The sequence below is a fragment of the Myotis myotis genome, unplaced genomic scaffold (genome assembly GCF_014108235.1).
Source record: "Myotis myotis isolate mMyoMyo1 unplaced genomic scaffold, mMyoMyo1.p scaffold_m19_p_3, whole genome shotgun sequence".
NCBI classification, from domain to species: domain Eukaryota; kingdom Metazoa; phylum Chordata; class Mammalia; order Chiroptera; family Vespertilionidae; genus Myotis; species Myotis myotis.
Window position 1 is genome coordinate 129,096,619 of NW_023416335.1, and position 14,958 is coordinate 129,111,576.

General features: G+C 44.7%; 1 protein-coding gene across 20 annotated transcripts in view; it reads left to right on the plus strand.

Annotated features, from left to right (window-relative positions):
- POC1B (POC1 centriolar protein B) overlaps positions 1-14,958 on the plus strand; it is a 140,506-nt gene that overhangs the window by 893 nt on the left and 124,655 nt on the right. For 16 of the 20 annotated variants that reach the window (XR_004965740.1, XR_004965742.1, XR_004965741.1 and 13 more), the window contains exon 1: positions 240-1,883. The exons of 2 other annotated variants lie outside the window; for them this stretch is intronic. Coding sequence is in view for 12 of the 18 variants with exons in the window: in XM_036297164.1 (XP_036153057.1) it covers positions 467-1,883 (1,417 nt within the window). In the remaining 6 variants the exon portion in view is untranslated. Of the gene's footprint in view, positions 1-239; positions 2,566-3,574; positions 5,837-14,958 lie in introns of those variants that run through there. 2 more of the 20 variants (XR_004965744.1, XM_036297175.1) reach the window with 2 other exon arrangements.

Below are 14,958 nucleotides of genomic sequence, written 5' to 3' on the forward strand. Positions count from 1 at the left end.
CGGGCAACGCTCAGCTGGTTGGAAACCTTGCCTGCTGTCCACGCCGGGCCCCCGGGGGACCACCGCGGTCCTAGGTGGGGGGTTGAGGGCGGCCGGGAGCGCGGGGAGCCGGGGAGCGCACGGTCCCGCCGAGGCCCGCGGGCCGGGCCCGAGACTTTCGCGAACTCGCCGCCAGGAGGAGCGAGCGGGAGGGGGAGGGCTTTGTCCGCGCCGGGAGGGAGGGTGGGTGTGGGCCGGGAGTTGGTGAAAAGTTGTGAGCGGCGCGGGAGGAAGTGCGAACGGGACGGGAGCTGGGGCTGCGCCGCGGGCGGCGACGGAGGGCTCGGTGACCCCGGGAGGCCCCGGCCGCCGAGGAGCCGAGGACCTGCCTGCGGGGGAGCAGGGCCCTGCTGGGAGGTGCGCTCCGCCCCGAGCCGCGCACGCCTTGCCCTGCGCCGGCACCGGGGTCCGCGCCCGCGCCCCGGCCATGCGGATCCGGGTGGCCGCGAGGTGGACCTGGGCAGGCAAGAGCTGCCTGCTGCTGGCGCTCCTGACCGTGGCCTACGTGCTGGTGGAACTCTCGGTCTCCACGCTCCATGCCGCCCCGGGAGCGGGCCTGGCCTGGGAGCGGGGGCCGAGGCAGCTCCCGGACCCCGGGGCCGGGGCAGAAGATCTGTCCCGGCCGCTGTACGAGAAGCCGCCCGCAGACCCCCAGGCCCCGGGGGAGTGGGGCAAAGCCAGCCACCTCCAGCTGAGCGAGGCCGAGCGGAAGCAGCAGGAGGAACTCATTGAGAGATATGCCATCAACATCTACCTCAGCGACAGGATCTCCCTGCACCGCCACATCGAGGACAAGAGGATGCCCGAGTGCAGGTCCAAGGCGTTCCGCTACCGGCGGCTGCCCACCACCTCCGTGATCATCGCCTTCTACAACGAGGCCTGGTCCACGCTGCTCCGCACCATCCACAGCGTGTTGGAGACCTCCCCCGCGGTCCTGCTGAAGGAGGTCATCTTGGTGGATGACCTGAGCGACCGCGTCTATTTGAAGGCGCAGCTCGAAACGTACATCAGCAACCTGGAGAGAGTCCGCCTGATCCGGACCAACAAGCGGGAGGGCTTGGTCCGGGCCCGCCTGATCGGGGCCACGTTTGCCACGGGGGACGTGCTCACCTTCCTGGACTGCCACTGTGAGTGTAACTCGGGTTGGTTGGAACCCCTTTTGGAAAGGATCGGCGAGGACGAAACGGCCGTGGTTTGTCCCGTGATAGACACCATTGATTGGAATACTTTCGAATTCTATATGCAGACCGGGGAGCCCATGATTGGTGGGTTTGACTGGCGTCTGACGTTCCAGTGGCACTCTGTCCCCAAACATGAGCGGGACAGGTGGAAATCGAGAATCGAGCCCATCAGGTCGCCCACCATGGCCGGGGGACTGTTTGCTGTCAGCAAGAAATATTTTGAGTACCTTGGAACGTATGACACTGGGATGGAAGTGTGGGGAGGTGAAAACCTGGAGCTGTCTTTCCGGGTGTGGCAGTGCGGAGGGAAACTGGAGATCCACCCGTGTTCCCACGTGGGCCACGTGTTCCCTAAGCGGGCTCCCTATGCGCGGCCCAATTTCCTACAGAACACTGCTCGGGCGGCGGAGGTGTGGATGGATGAGTACAAGGAGCATTTCTACAATCGAAACCCTCCGGCCAGGAAAGAAGCTTACGGAGATATTTCTGAAAGAAAGCTACTACGAGAACGGCTGAAGTGCAAGAGCTTTGACTGGTATTTGAAAAACGTGTTTTCGAACTTACACGTTCCAGAGGATAGGCCAGGCTGGCACGGAGCTGTTCGCAGTATGGGGATCTCCTCTGAATGTTTAGATTATAATGCTCCTGACAACAACCCCACAGGTGCTAACCTTTCACTGTTTGGATGCCATGGTCAAGGGGGCAATCAGTTCTTTGAATACACTTCAAACAAAGAAATCAGGTTTAATTCTGTGACAGAGTTATGTGCAGAGGTTCCTGAGCAAAAAAATCACGTAGGGATGCAAAATTGTCCAAAAGATGGGTTCCCTGTGCCAGCAAACATTATTTGGCATTTTAAAGAAGATGGAACCATTTTTCATCCACACTCAGGACTCTGTCTTAGTGCTTATCGGACACCTGAGGGCCGACCTGATGTGCAGATGAGAACTTGTGATGCTCTGGATAAAAATCAAATCTGGAAGTTTGAGTACTAAAAGAGCACAGCAACACTTTGGTCCTGAGCTGACGGTATATTCAGGAAAGTCAAAGAGCCTCAATGGAGATTATATTTTATCAGAAATCACCCAGTGATCATAGTCTATGAGAGGGCTGTATAACCTGCGGTTCATCTTGGCATAGAACACAAACTGATGCGCAGAGAGCTGCTGTTTCACGTTTGAAAGTGCCTTACTTAGAGGTTGTTTTATTTCAGAGCTCTGTCAGTATGGTTTCTTCTCCTTAAAGAAGTTGACTGTGAATTGAGATATACAAAACATTTAGGTGCCAGATGATATTACAGACTGTAAAAATCCCAAGTAAAATAAGAGATGATTTTTGTGGATGGGTGAGTTCACTGCACATCCCCCCCCCCTTTTTTTTTTTTTACAAACTCTTAAATGTGCAGTTTGAGCTAAAGCTGTTTTGATTATACATAGAATTTGGATATCTTTAGCCAACACATTAACTTTTAGGGTTTGTTTATTTTTCCTAATTTTTTTTAAATGAAATAGAAATCAAAGAAAGTTGATTTTAAGGAGAAAGGCCTGGTTTGGATATGTGTGTCCTTAGAAGAGAGAATTAGTTTGAATGTGAGTTTGGAGGTCTTTTTTTTACATAATTGACATCTCAGAAAAATGTACCCACATTTGAATGAAATGGGGAGATCTTTACATTTCACACTTTGTAAACTTGAGCTATTGGACTTAACTGAGCTGTAGTGATACCTCAAATAGCTTTGATTTCATAACCTGTCCTGTCTGTGAACTTGCTTGTGTGTTAGGGCATTTTCTGATTGCACTTCCTTAAGTTATGAATGTACTGTAGAGGGACTCACTCAGAATACTGTACTTCTTCCCTTTGTTAATGCTTAATCACTTAAAGTAAATACAATTGAGGCCGCTCTGAAGTCAAACCCAACTGTGTTTATTGAAATGTGTGAAACCGAAAGTGGGCCCTGTTTTGCAAAGGCTGTGGAACTCTTCTGTGAGTTCTTGCTGCTTAGGGCATTTCAGGATTAATCTTAAGATAAGGAAAGAAGCCTGTCTTGACAATGGTGAATGCTGCTTCCAGCTTATTTCCACTGAGCCTCGCACTTAGGCAACTTTCCGAAAATGGGAAAAGGACTGAATGAATGAATGAATGGCTCAGCCCAGGAGTGTGACTGGTCAAGTCATTTGACCAAATGACTCAGTTTGGCCCTCACTTTCCTGATCTGTAAAATGTGGATGCTGGATTAGATCGATCCTGAAGATCTCTTCCAGCTCTGAAATGTTATGATTATACATTATATCCGTCTCAGTTTCAATCATTGTGCAATCTTTACAACACTTTTTATCTCTCCACTTTTAACATAGGTAATGTTTTTGAGCAACGTTCAGTCCAGTTATGAAGCTGGGAAAAGAAATGGTTTTATGTGAGCTGAGCTCACCTGCTGCAGTGGTTTATTTTTGGATTGAGTGGAAAGTTGTTGTATTCATTTCATTTTGACAATTGTTGAACCAATTTTTGTTTTTGTCTTTAATCTTTCAAACTGTAAGTAATCTTTTGGGGCAAAGATGTAAATATTTCCCAAACTAAATAATTGGAGAAGTAAACATACTTGAACAAAAGTATTTTTTACTGGTTTTATTGCAATGTTATATCTAGAAATCTAAATTTAGAATTAAATCTCAATTAGTTCACTTTGGCCTAGATTTTTGAAAAATACATGCTTGATAAAGAATTAATCTACAGGCCTTATATGAAAAGTTGTTTTCAGTGTCTACTTAATGACCTAGCAACTTTGCAAAATCTGAATTTAAGAAAAAATTTTAGGATAGTTTTTTCAAAAAGTAAAATTGCTCGGTGTCTTGAATTTTTTTTTTTTTATTTTGCTTCTTAAAATGAAAATGTGTTATTAACTTTCTGTAAGTTATCTGGCAACCTTAAAGTTTACCAGATCCCATGTGCAATTGTGCATGGCCCTGGGTATAATTTAAAGAGGACTTATCATAGTGCTCTGAATTTTACAAAAGGGTTGACTGACAACAGATATTCTCCTAAACCCACCCTCTCCCCATGCTCAGTCTGCTTTTTTTAATTATTAAGTTAGCTTTTCTTTTTTAATTTATTTTTATTATTATTCTTAGCCCCCTATCAAATGGGAGAACTAAAATTGATATATTCTGGAAGTACGTACTGGAATTATTTTTATTCTAGTATCTTGCTGCTCATGTCAAGAGGGAAAAGGAGCATTGAAAAGTAGAGTAGTACTTAATTCTTATTTACTTTTGGTCTAAATTTAGGGCTTTTTGGAAGAAATTTTAGGCTAGTGCTTTATTTACATCAATAATTTGGAAGAGTTAGGTTGTTCATTCCTTACAATCCTGTACATAACTGAAGAATGAGATTTTCAGTTTCGATGCATAGGCATTTCCAATTTAATTAAAAAAACACACTATAAAACTGCAAACAAAATATATTTGGATGCCCTACTTCTAATTTATTGGTACCAAAGCTCTCTTTTGTTGGGGGCAATTAAGAGTTGACCTTTTAAGTTAATTTACATGCTTAACAATAACGTTAGTAAAATATTTGCTAAACAAGTTTCAACTTTAAATGGCCAGTCACTATGTCATTTAGTATATGAGTCTCTGAATAGTTAGACCATCTAACTAGGCAATTTTATAAGTCATTAAAAAAAAAAAAGATAAGCTAGTCATATGCAGGACCTCTATAACTCAAAGTAACTTGTTAATAAAAGAAAATTTGTATTCATTATATGTTGGAAAATCAAGCATTTCTAGATTGAAGACAAGGTTATTTTTAAGTTGTGTAGTCATAGTTGATTTAGGATCTCAATTTGAATTGATAGAACAGTTCTCACTTGTTTGTCTTTTTGAGTTCCTGTTTTAAGAATATTTTTAAATGAGCACAAAGAATGTTGAGATTCAGCCAGGCATGGTTGAGCATCGACCTATGAACCAGGAAGTCCCGGTTCATTTCCCAGTAAGGGCACATGCCCAGATTTCGGGCTCAGTCCCCAGTGGGTGCATGTAGGAGGCAGCTGATCAATGATTCTCTATCATTTATGTTTCTATCTCTCTCTCCCTCTCCCTTCCTCTCTGAAATCAATAAAAGTATATTTTTTAAAAAAGAATGTTGAAGTTCAGATTAATCTGTTTTGAGTGATGAATTTTTTTCTGTGTGATGAGCAGTTTTCATCCTTTTTTTCCCCTTTGTTAATGTATTTGCAATATTGATTAAGACAAAATAAAATGTGTGCCTAATTATTTTTGCAAATGGATTTTGATTGTTATTTTAGTCTATGGGATCACTGTACCTGTATACACGTTTGTTGGTGGTGCAGAAGTAAGTTAAGCTTGTAATTCTTTAACTTAATTGGGAATGCAGACAGTAGACTATAAAAAAGTCAAGTTTTCTATATTATTTTGCAAAGTGTCGTAAACCAGCAAGTATTCTGAAATGGTGTTAGCACTATTTATGCATTAACTACTCAAACAAACTGGGAATAATTAGGGATCTCTCGGACCCACCGAGGGCACTATAAAAGAAAGCAAGTGGGCACCTGTGCACATTAGCACTAATTTCACAGCCCTGGGCTAAAAAAAAAAAAAGAAGAAAAAAAAGTCCTATAAACCTCATTATGTCACACTTTCTCAACCTTCTCTCTCTCATCATCCTGTCCGTATGGGCAATTCCTGTCCAACAGTAGCATCTCTTCTTTAGTGATCCCTGCCTAACACCCTGCCCTCCTGCCTCCACCCAGCCTGACACTGCTGAGAACTACTAGCCAAAGAATTGAGCTTTATGCATCAGGTGTCGTATAGCCACATTGAAGATATGTATAGTTGAGCTAAACATATTTTCACTGATCTCTTGTATTTTATACTGTTTAAAAAGTTGCTATAAATACGTGTGTTATAATCTTGCTTTCTTATGAGATGGCTACAACCCTGTGCAAATCATTTCATGTCTCTGTATTTGTTTCATAAATATGAAAAACAAACGGGAAAATCTATAGAGATGATACATTAGTGGTTGCCAGAGACTGGGGAAGGGAGAAATAGCAAATGATTGCTAATGAGCATGGTCTTTTGCGTTTTGTTTTGTTTTTTGGGGGTGGGGGTCGGAAAGTGGTGGTGATGAGAATGTTCTGGAATTAGATAGTGACAGTGGTGGTACAACTTTGGGCAAAACACTGAATTGTACACTTTAAAAGGGGGAATTTACAGTATGTAAATTATATCTCAATTTAAAAAGTAAACTTCAGGGTAAAAAAGAGGCTGGAGAATTTCATGTGTCCTAGAAAATATTTCTCTTTTCTGTGTCTCTCTGCACACTAGATTTTAAAACAGGCCAGCAGTATTTATTATTAATACTTGAATCATTTTGTGATTTAGTAGAATTGAGAACCTTATATATAATGTGAATCTCCCAGTTAAGTATTAGGCTGCAGTAGGAAATCAGTTGTTATTGGAGTTTCCCCTAAAATTCAGAAAAACCTCAATTAATCCTTTAGAATAGTAGGTAGAGATTATTATAAAAGGCGAATGAGTTCCCGAGGTATACAGTCTGTTCTTGGCAGAATTGAAGAGTAGGGAAAGAATTTGCTAGTAATCGGGTACTACTTTTCCTTTTTACCCAGCTTGGCCTTTCTATCAGGCTGGCCTGGGAGAGAGATCTGCTGCAGGCCTCCTGTCCTCAACTGTCTGGTGATCCTTCTAACCCATTTATTTGTACTTATCTAATCCTGTTCAAAGGGGAATGGGAGGTGCTGTTTTCACTCAGTACTCCTTTATTTAGTTATTGCCACTGTGCCAGGTGCTGGCCCACGCTTGGGTATAGGAAAGGAAGTTGACAAAGCAGGTGTGCCAGAAGTGGTATGAAGAATTCACAGTCCAGTGATAAGAGACAAAGAATAACAAGCAAACACACAAATTATATGCAGGTTCAACTTGGAAACGGGAAAATTAATTGAATGCTGCAAAGAAAAGGAACAAAATGCTTTGAGGGATAACTGTGACAACATACTTAAGTGTACGGGTCAAAAAACACTTCTCTGTGGAAGTTAGATTAAAGTCCAGACCTGAAGGAGGAGTTAGCCAGGCAGACTAGAGAGCATGGTATGGAATAGCATTTAGCAGAAGGATGGGAAAGAGCTTGTCCTCAATCAAGGAAATAAAAGGCAGCCAGCATGGGTAAAGCCGTGCACCAAGAAAGAGAGCTTTGGGAGATGAAGTTGCTCGGGGGAGGCAGAGGCAGCTTGGGTAAGGCCTTGGAGGCTAGGAGGTTATCGTGGGTTAAATGATGGCCCTCCAAAAGATATGCCCATGTCCTAATCCCCGGAACCTGTAAATGTGACAGTATTTGTAAATAAAGGTCTTTGCAAATGCTATTAAGTTAAGGATCTTGAGAAGAAATAATCTAGAATGACCTGGATGGGCCCTAAGTCCAATGATTAGTGTTCTTATAAGACACAAACGAAGGAGATAAGAGAAAGCCACATGAAGCCAGAGATAGAGAATTGGAGTGATTGAGCCACAAGCCAGGGAGATCCCGAAGGCACCAGAAACTGGAAGAGGCAAGGAATCTCTAGTCTTTAGAGCAGGGTGGGGAACCTTATTTCTGCCAAGGGCCATTTGGATGTTTATGACATCATTTGTAGGCCATACAAAATTATCAACTTAAAAAATTAGCCTGCTGTATTTGGTTAAACATTTAATTAACTCACTTCTAATGCGTTGGCAGGGCCAGACCAAATGTTTTCGCACATCTTATGAGGCCCATGGGCTGGACGTTCCCACCCCTGCTTTAGAGGGAGTGTGGTACTGCCAGCACCTTGATTTTAGACTTCCAGTCTCTAGAACTGTGAAAGAATAAATTTCTGTTGTTTTAAGCCTCCAAATTTTTGGTAATGTATTATGGAAGCCTCGGGAAACTAAGAGGCCATTTTTTAGGATTTTTTTCTGAGAGTTGTGGGAAGCCATTGAGAGTTTTAAATAAGGGAATAACATGATCTGATTTATACATCAGATCACTGTGGCTACCATGGGGAGACTGAACTATTAGCAGAGAAATTAAGAGCTATTGTAGTAATATCAGCAGGAGATGATGGTGGTTTTAATCAAAAATGGTGATCTTGAAAGTAAAGAGATGGTCTGGGAAAGAGATTTGGGAGTTATTAGCATACAGATGGTATTTAAAGTCGCGGGAATAGATAAAGTCACCTGGGAAGAACATAGCGCAATGAGGGCAAATGGCCCATATCTGAGTCCAGAAGATCTCCAACCTTTAGATCAGAAGAGGGAATAACAACAAAATCTAAGAAGGAATAATCAGAAAGATAGGAGGGAAAGCCATTATAGTAGGGTATCATGAAAGCTAGGGTCTAGAGTAGGGTAAAAATGTTGAAGAGAATGTAGAAGATACCAAATAGTCATTATTGAGCACTACTGGGCAGTGAAGAAGTTCATTGAAATTAGTGATCATGAATTTACAGTGTTCCCAATCTGTCTGGGGTTGTGTCTAGCATTTCTCACTGGCACAGATATAGTCTCAGAAAAGGCAGAATGATTGGGATTTTGCCAGGCTAGCCTGAAGGAAGGCAGGGTAGTCAAGGGATTGACTGTATGTGTAAGAGGGGAATTGTAAATTGGATAGTTAAACGAAGATGGTAAAAAGAGTCTTAATGGAGAATGTAGGTCAATGGATGAGACTTCCGGATGAGGTGAACAAGTGACCTCTAAGAAAAGCCGAGTTGTCAGAAGGTATGGCAAGTTTCAATTGGTGATATGAGATGTGTTCACGTTCTGCTGGTGACAAGATCCAGGGTGTGAGCACAGAGTTGATTATGGAGGCGGCAAAGAAAGCCTCATTACGCCCTTGGTCTGAAATGTTCTTCACCATCTCACTCTTTGCTTGACTGGCTCCTTCTTACCCTTCATACCCCCACTTAAAAATGCCACTGATCACTCCATTTGAAGTGAGTATTCTGCCCCACACAAAATTCTCATTATGACTTCCTACTTTATCTTCCTACTTGCTTGTTTGTTTTCCTCTTCTCCATGTGAATATAAGCTCAGATTTTGGCTGTTTTGTTACTTAGCACTTCCCCTGACCTACCCACAATGCCTTACATGTCATAGGGGTGAGATATCTGTTGAATCTTCCCTATAATAATAAAAGTGTAATATGCTAATTAGGCTGGCTGTCCTCCGGGGCTGCTGCCTCGGCCCTCGGAGCCCCTTGCATAAATTTTGTGCATCAGGCCTCTAGTGAACTAATAATATCAAGTTTGGAATGGAGAGGAAGACTGTCCTGCAGTAGGTGAGGTGTGAAAGAGAAAATAGTTGTTGCTTGAAAGGGTTTCGGCAATCTTGGTGTCACCAAGCAAGGTTAAGGTTTAAGTAGTTAAGGACAAGGAGGGTCTACTGGTAACTTTTGGGAAGGAGAGAAGGCATGGTGTCAAGTTCAGCTATGGAGATACCTAGCGCATTATGGCAGTGAGAGTACATGATCATTGATGACCAGCGGGGCTTAAGGCTTAAACTTCTGCTCATGATTGGAGAAAATAGAACATGAAGCATGATGGATTTTTAAAAAAACTTTAGTCTTTAGAGTTGACACACAATGTTATATTAGTTTCAGGTGTACAGCATAGTGATTAGATATGTATATACCTTACATAATATTACAGTATTATTGACAATATTCCCTTAACTGTATTTTACATGATTAATTTCTTCTTGATAGCCTTTTCTGGGTTTCACAGGATAGGTTGAGAGGTGATCAGAAGAGAGAGAGGATGGGAGAAAGCAATATCTGTGAAGTGTTATCATCCCTTTTTATGGATGCAGAAGCTGAGAGTTCAGTAACTTTCCTGAAGCTGTGAAGCAAATGAACAGCAGGGCCTGGCTGAGCCTTGTCTGGAGCCAGACTCTGGGGGCACACTCAAGTATACAAACATTAGAAGAGTTTAGAAGTATTTTCACAAAGTTTTCAGAATCCGAGCTGCACTTCAGAAGTTTCCATTTAAAATTATAAAATTTTAACATTGAAGTTGTCAGTTTCCCCCCTTTTTTTCCTTCAGAGTTACCCTGATTGATTCAGTCACTGTTTAACGTGCATGGGTTGTTTGTAGAAGAAATGATTGTAACAAATATGTTAATTTTCCCTGTTTCTGACTGAAAAGAAGCAGAATTAAATTTGGAATTTTTAAGTTATTTTCTTATCATGAAACCGTAATAAAAGTTTGCCAGAAATTCTTTTTCTAATATAGTTGTTGATGGCAGCCATGTAGTGCTTGGTTGAAGCTTCTCTTGTTGTTACAGTTTTAAAAATTACTCCAAGTGCTAAAGTAATCTTATGTTCTCACTGAGAGGTTGTAGCAGAGTGCAGTATTTCTCAAATTTCGGTAATATACACCCAAAGAATGTAAACAACTAGAAGTATGCATTTTCAGGTCCCCAGTAATTCTAATGGAGATAATCCGTAAGTCCCCAGCACTTTGAGAAACACTGATAAATGAGAAACATTAATAAATGCCCAGGCTTTGGAGTCTGATAGCCTCCAAAGTGGAGCTCTACTACTTTCCTTCTATGTGACCTTGGACAAGTTACTTAACCTCACTAAGACTCATTTCCTCATCTGTTAAAGAGGGATAATTATATCTACCAGCCCTGTTGTGAGGATTAAGTAAAAGAATGCTTATGAAGTCTTTAAAGGTACTTGGCCATAATAACAACTCAGTAAAGGCTTGTGTTGATATGATTATCAGTCCTCATGGAGATGTGGAGTTGAGTAAGTTAGATTAAATTTCTACGGATTGATTATTACTAAAGATTATTTTTAAAGTGCCTGTAGCTTCTTTTAGACCATGCTTAAGCTAGCAAGCTAATTACTTAGTGTGAGCTAGTAGGAAAACATGCTAATTATTCCCTCATTCAGGGCAGAGAATTTTTAAGTTTATGCCCTCATCTAATTATACTATTATACAGTTCTAGGATAGTAATAACTACTTCTGAAAGTATTAGGGTAGTAAAGTTTATTTAGTTACGATTAGAATATTGTCTCTTTATTGTGCAACCCTCTTCTGTCTAGGTTTGTAGATGTGTAAGCCTGGGGATTACATTTTATTATTTTTTTTTAAAAAAATATTTATAGAAAACTCCTCTCATAGTTTTCCTTAGAAGGCTTCCTTGTTTATTTTTCCCTGAAGAAGGTAGTCCGGGGCTCTTTTGTGACCTAAAGACTAGCATGAGCCTGGAAATGGAAATGAAAGTACAGAATCATGGTGCTTCAAACTAGAAAGCTGACATTAATTCTGGTAGGTGGCTTTTAAAGCAGGGCATAATGAGGGTAGAAAATATATAGAGGGACTTCTGAAATAACTGAAAATTCAGGAATTTTATATGAAGGTGATTGAATTATTAGGACTTCCTTGAATATGGGATGAAGACTTGAGGGGATATAATCCTGATTTATAAAGTTGTGAAAGATACTACTATATTGTGAACACAAACCTTTTTAGTAAATTCTAAAATGTTCTTTGACCCATCAATAATTCTTTTGGGAATTTGTCACAAAGATATATTGGCACATGTCAGAAATGACACATGTACATCACAGCATCGTTTGTAAAAGCACTGTAAACAACCTAAGTAGCCTAGACCAGCGGTCGGCAAACTGCGGCTCTCGAGCCACATGAGGCTATTTGGCCTCTTGAGTGTGGCTCTTCCTAAGCCTTAGGAGTACTCTAATTAAGTTAATAACAATGTACCTACCTATATAGTTTAAGTTTAAAAAATTTGGCTCTCAAGAGAAATTTCAATCGTTGTACTGTTGATATTTGGCTCTGTTGACGAATGAGTTTGCCGACCACTGGCCTAGACTGGTTAAATTAAGGTGCACAGTAAAATACTATGCAGCTGTTAAAAAGAATAAGGCAGACCTGCCTCGAGCTATGACAGAGTAATTGATTACCAAACTTGCCCTCCAGCTGAAAACAACTGTGAAATAAGACAAAGTATATGAGACAGCTGTTTTCAGAGCAACAAAGAGTACAAAACTGGTCATTTCAAGAAGGAAGGCGTAAGGTGAGCCCCCCATCACTGGGCCTTTTTCCTAGGGGCACTCCACCTGCTACACAGCAGAGAGGTGGAGCCTAAGCAGTGAGAGCCTGGCTGCACTGAGGCAGCAGAGGTATAGTTCTGGCTGCTGGGGTGACCTTTGTGTGGCAGGATACTTGAGATGTTCTTGCTGAGTCAGGTAAGCAGCCACAGAAGTCTGTGGGGGATTGTTACAGTTTTGGCTGAGGGTCCGGCACATTTGTGCAGATTGAGAATCTGTGAAGTTTAGCAAAGATTGCTTAATGCTGGGCTGGGAGCGGATTGATGATTCCAGTGACCATGCAGGGCTGGGTGTCCCTGTACCTCTGGCCGAGACAAACTGGGGAAATCTGGTCAAGCACCTCAGACATGTGGTGGAGACACCAAGGAGGCCAAACCTTAGGAATTAGGACCACACCTGATATAAAAGGCCTGCCCTAAACCTGTATTCAGAACTGAAGTAGATCCACTCCCAGAGAGTAAAACCAAGTTTGACAGACCAGAAAGGAGCAAGACTGAATTCTGAACTACCGATCGTGAGAGTGCTATTTGCAGAGGTGTGGGTTAGTGATGATCACCCTACTCTTTGTGTATTCTAGATTTGAGTAAAATATATTGAGCATAATGAGAGCCAAGTTTTTTTGTGGGGGAAGAGTTATGAAAAGAAGTGGGGCTAGAATGTATTCTGTAGTTTTAGGTTGGAATTGGAGTTATGATTATGAACTCATGGTTTTGAATATTTTTATATTTATACTAGGGTCCCAGTGCATGAATTCGTGCACCTTGAAAGGAACTGTTGGCCGCGAGGCTGTGGTGGGCATAGGGGCGGGTCTCGACCCATCCTCTGTGCCTCCACCCGGCCCCTCCCGCTGTGGTCCCTGGCCCCCTGCCTGCCGGCAGCCCCGCTCCTGCTGCTGTCGCTCCCACATGCTGACGGTGCCGACCCTGCTTGCACTCGCTGATGGTGCGGAGTGATTGGGGCCGGTGCCAGCAACGGGTGCGAGCAGGGCCGGCACCGGCTGAGGGTGTGAGCGGTGGCTGCCAGCCCCAATCACCCCTCAGGAGCAGGGGGAGGTGGAAAAACCTTGAGGGGCGATTGGGGCTGGCAGCTGCCACTTGCACCTGCTGACGGTGCTGAGCGATCGGGGCTGGTGCTGGGCACTGGCAGTGGGTGCAAATGGCGGCTCTAGTGCCGGCAGTGGGTGTGAGCAGGGCAGGTGCTGGCAACAGGTGCGAGCACCTGGCGGGACCGCGGTGCGCAGGAGCAAAGAATTTTCAGGAACTACCAGAGGCTTGCCCCAATGACAACAACCGGTGCCCCACCTTGTTCTGGCGCCCCCGCTCACCTGCTCCACCATCCTGCCTTGACTGATGCCCTCCATGTTCCACGCTCTGCCGCCTGCTGCCAAAACCTGCCATGTTCCGTGCGCACCCCCTGGTGGTCAGCACATGTCTTAGCGACTGGTTGTTTGGTTGTTCCACTGTTCGGTCTATTTGCATATTAGACTTTTATATATATAGACTAGAGGCCCGGTGCACAAAAATTTGTGCACTCGGGGAGGGGGAATCCCTCAGCCTGGCCTGTGCCCTCTCGCAGTCTGGGACCCCTCGGGAGATAATGACCTGCTGGCTTAGGCCTGCTCCCGTGTGGCAGAGGGCAGGCCCAATCCCTAGGTGCAGCCCCTGGTCGGGCTCAGAGCAGGGCCGATTGGGGAGTTGGGGTGCCGCCCCCTGTCATGCACAGAGCAGGGCAGATCGGGAGGTTGTGATACCACCTCAGTCACGCTCAGGGTAGGGCCGATTGGGGGGTTGGGGCACCGCCCCCTGTCACACTCAAGGCAGGGTCCATGGGGAGGTTGCAGCGCCACCGCCTGTCACGCACAGAGCAGGGCCAATCAGGGGGTTGGGGGACTGCCCCCTGTCACGCACAGAGCAGGGCCCATCAGGGGGGTTGGGGCTCCGTACCCTGTCACGCATAGAGCAGGGCCCATCAGGGGGGTTGGGGCTCCATACCCTGTCATGCACAGAGCAGGACCCATCAGGGGGGTTGGGGCTCCATACCCTGTTACGCACAGCGCAGGGCCCATCAGGGGGTTGGGGAGCTCCCCCGTCATGCACAGAACAGGGCAGATTGGGAGGTTGCGATGCCACCCTCAGTCACGCTCAGGGTAGGGCCGATTGGGGGGTTGGGGCACCGCCCCCTGTCACACTCAAGGCAGGGTCCATGGGGAGGTTGCAGCGCCACCGCCTGTCACGCACAGAGCAGGGCCAATCAGGGGGTTGGGGGACTGCCCCCTGTCACGCACAGAGCAGGGCCCATCAGGGGGGTTGGGGCTCCGTACCCTGTCACGCAAAGAGCAGGGCCCATCAGGGGGGGTTGGGGCTCCATACCCTGTCATGCACAGAGCAGGACCCATCAGGGGGGTTGGGGCTCCATACCCTGTCACGCACAGCGCAGGGCCCATCAGGGGGTTGGGGAGCTCCCCCGTCATGCACAGAACAGGGCAGATCGGGAGGTTGCGATGCCACCCTCAGTCACGCTCAGGGTAGGGCCGATTGGGGGGTTGGGGCACCGACCCCTGTCACACTCAAGGCAGGGTCGATGGGGAGGTTGCAGCGCCACCCCCTGT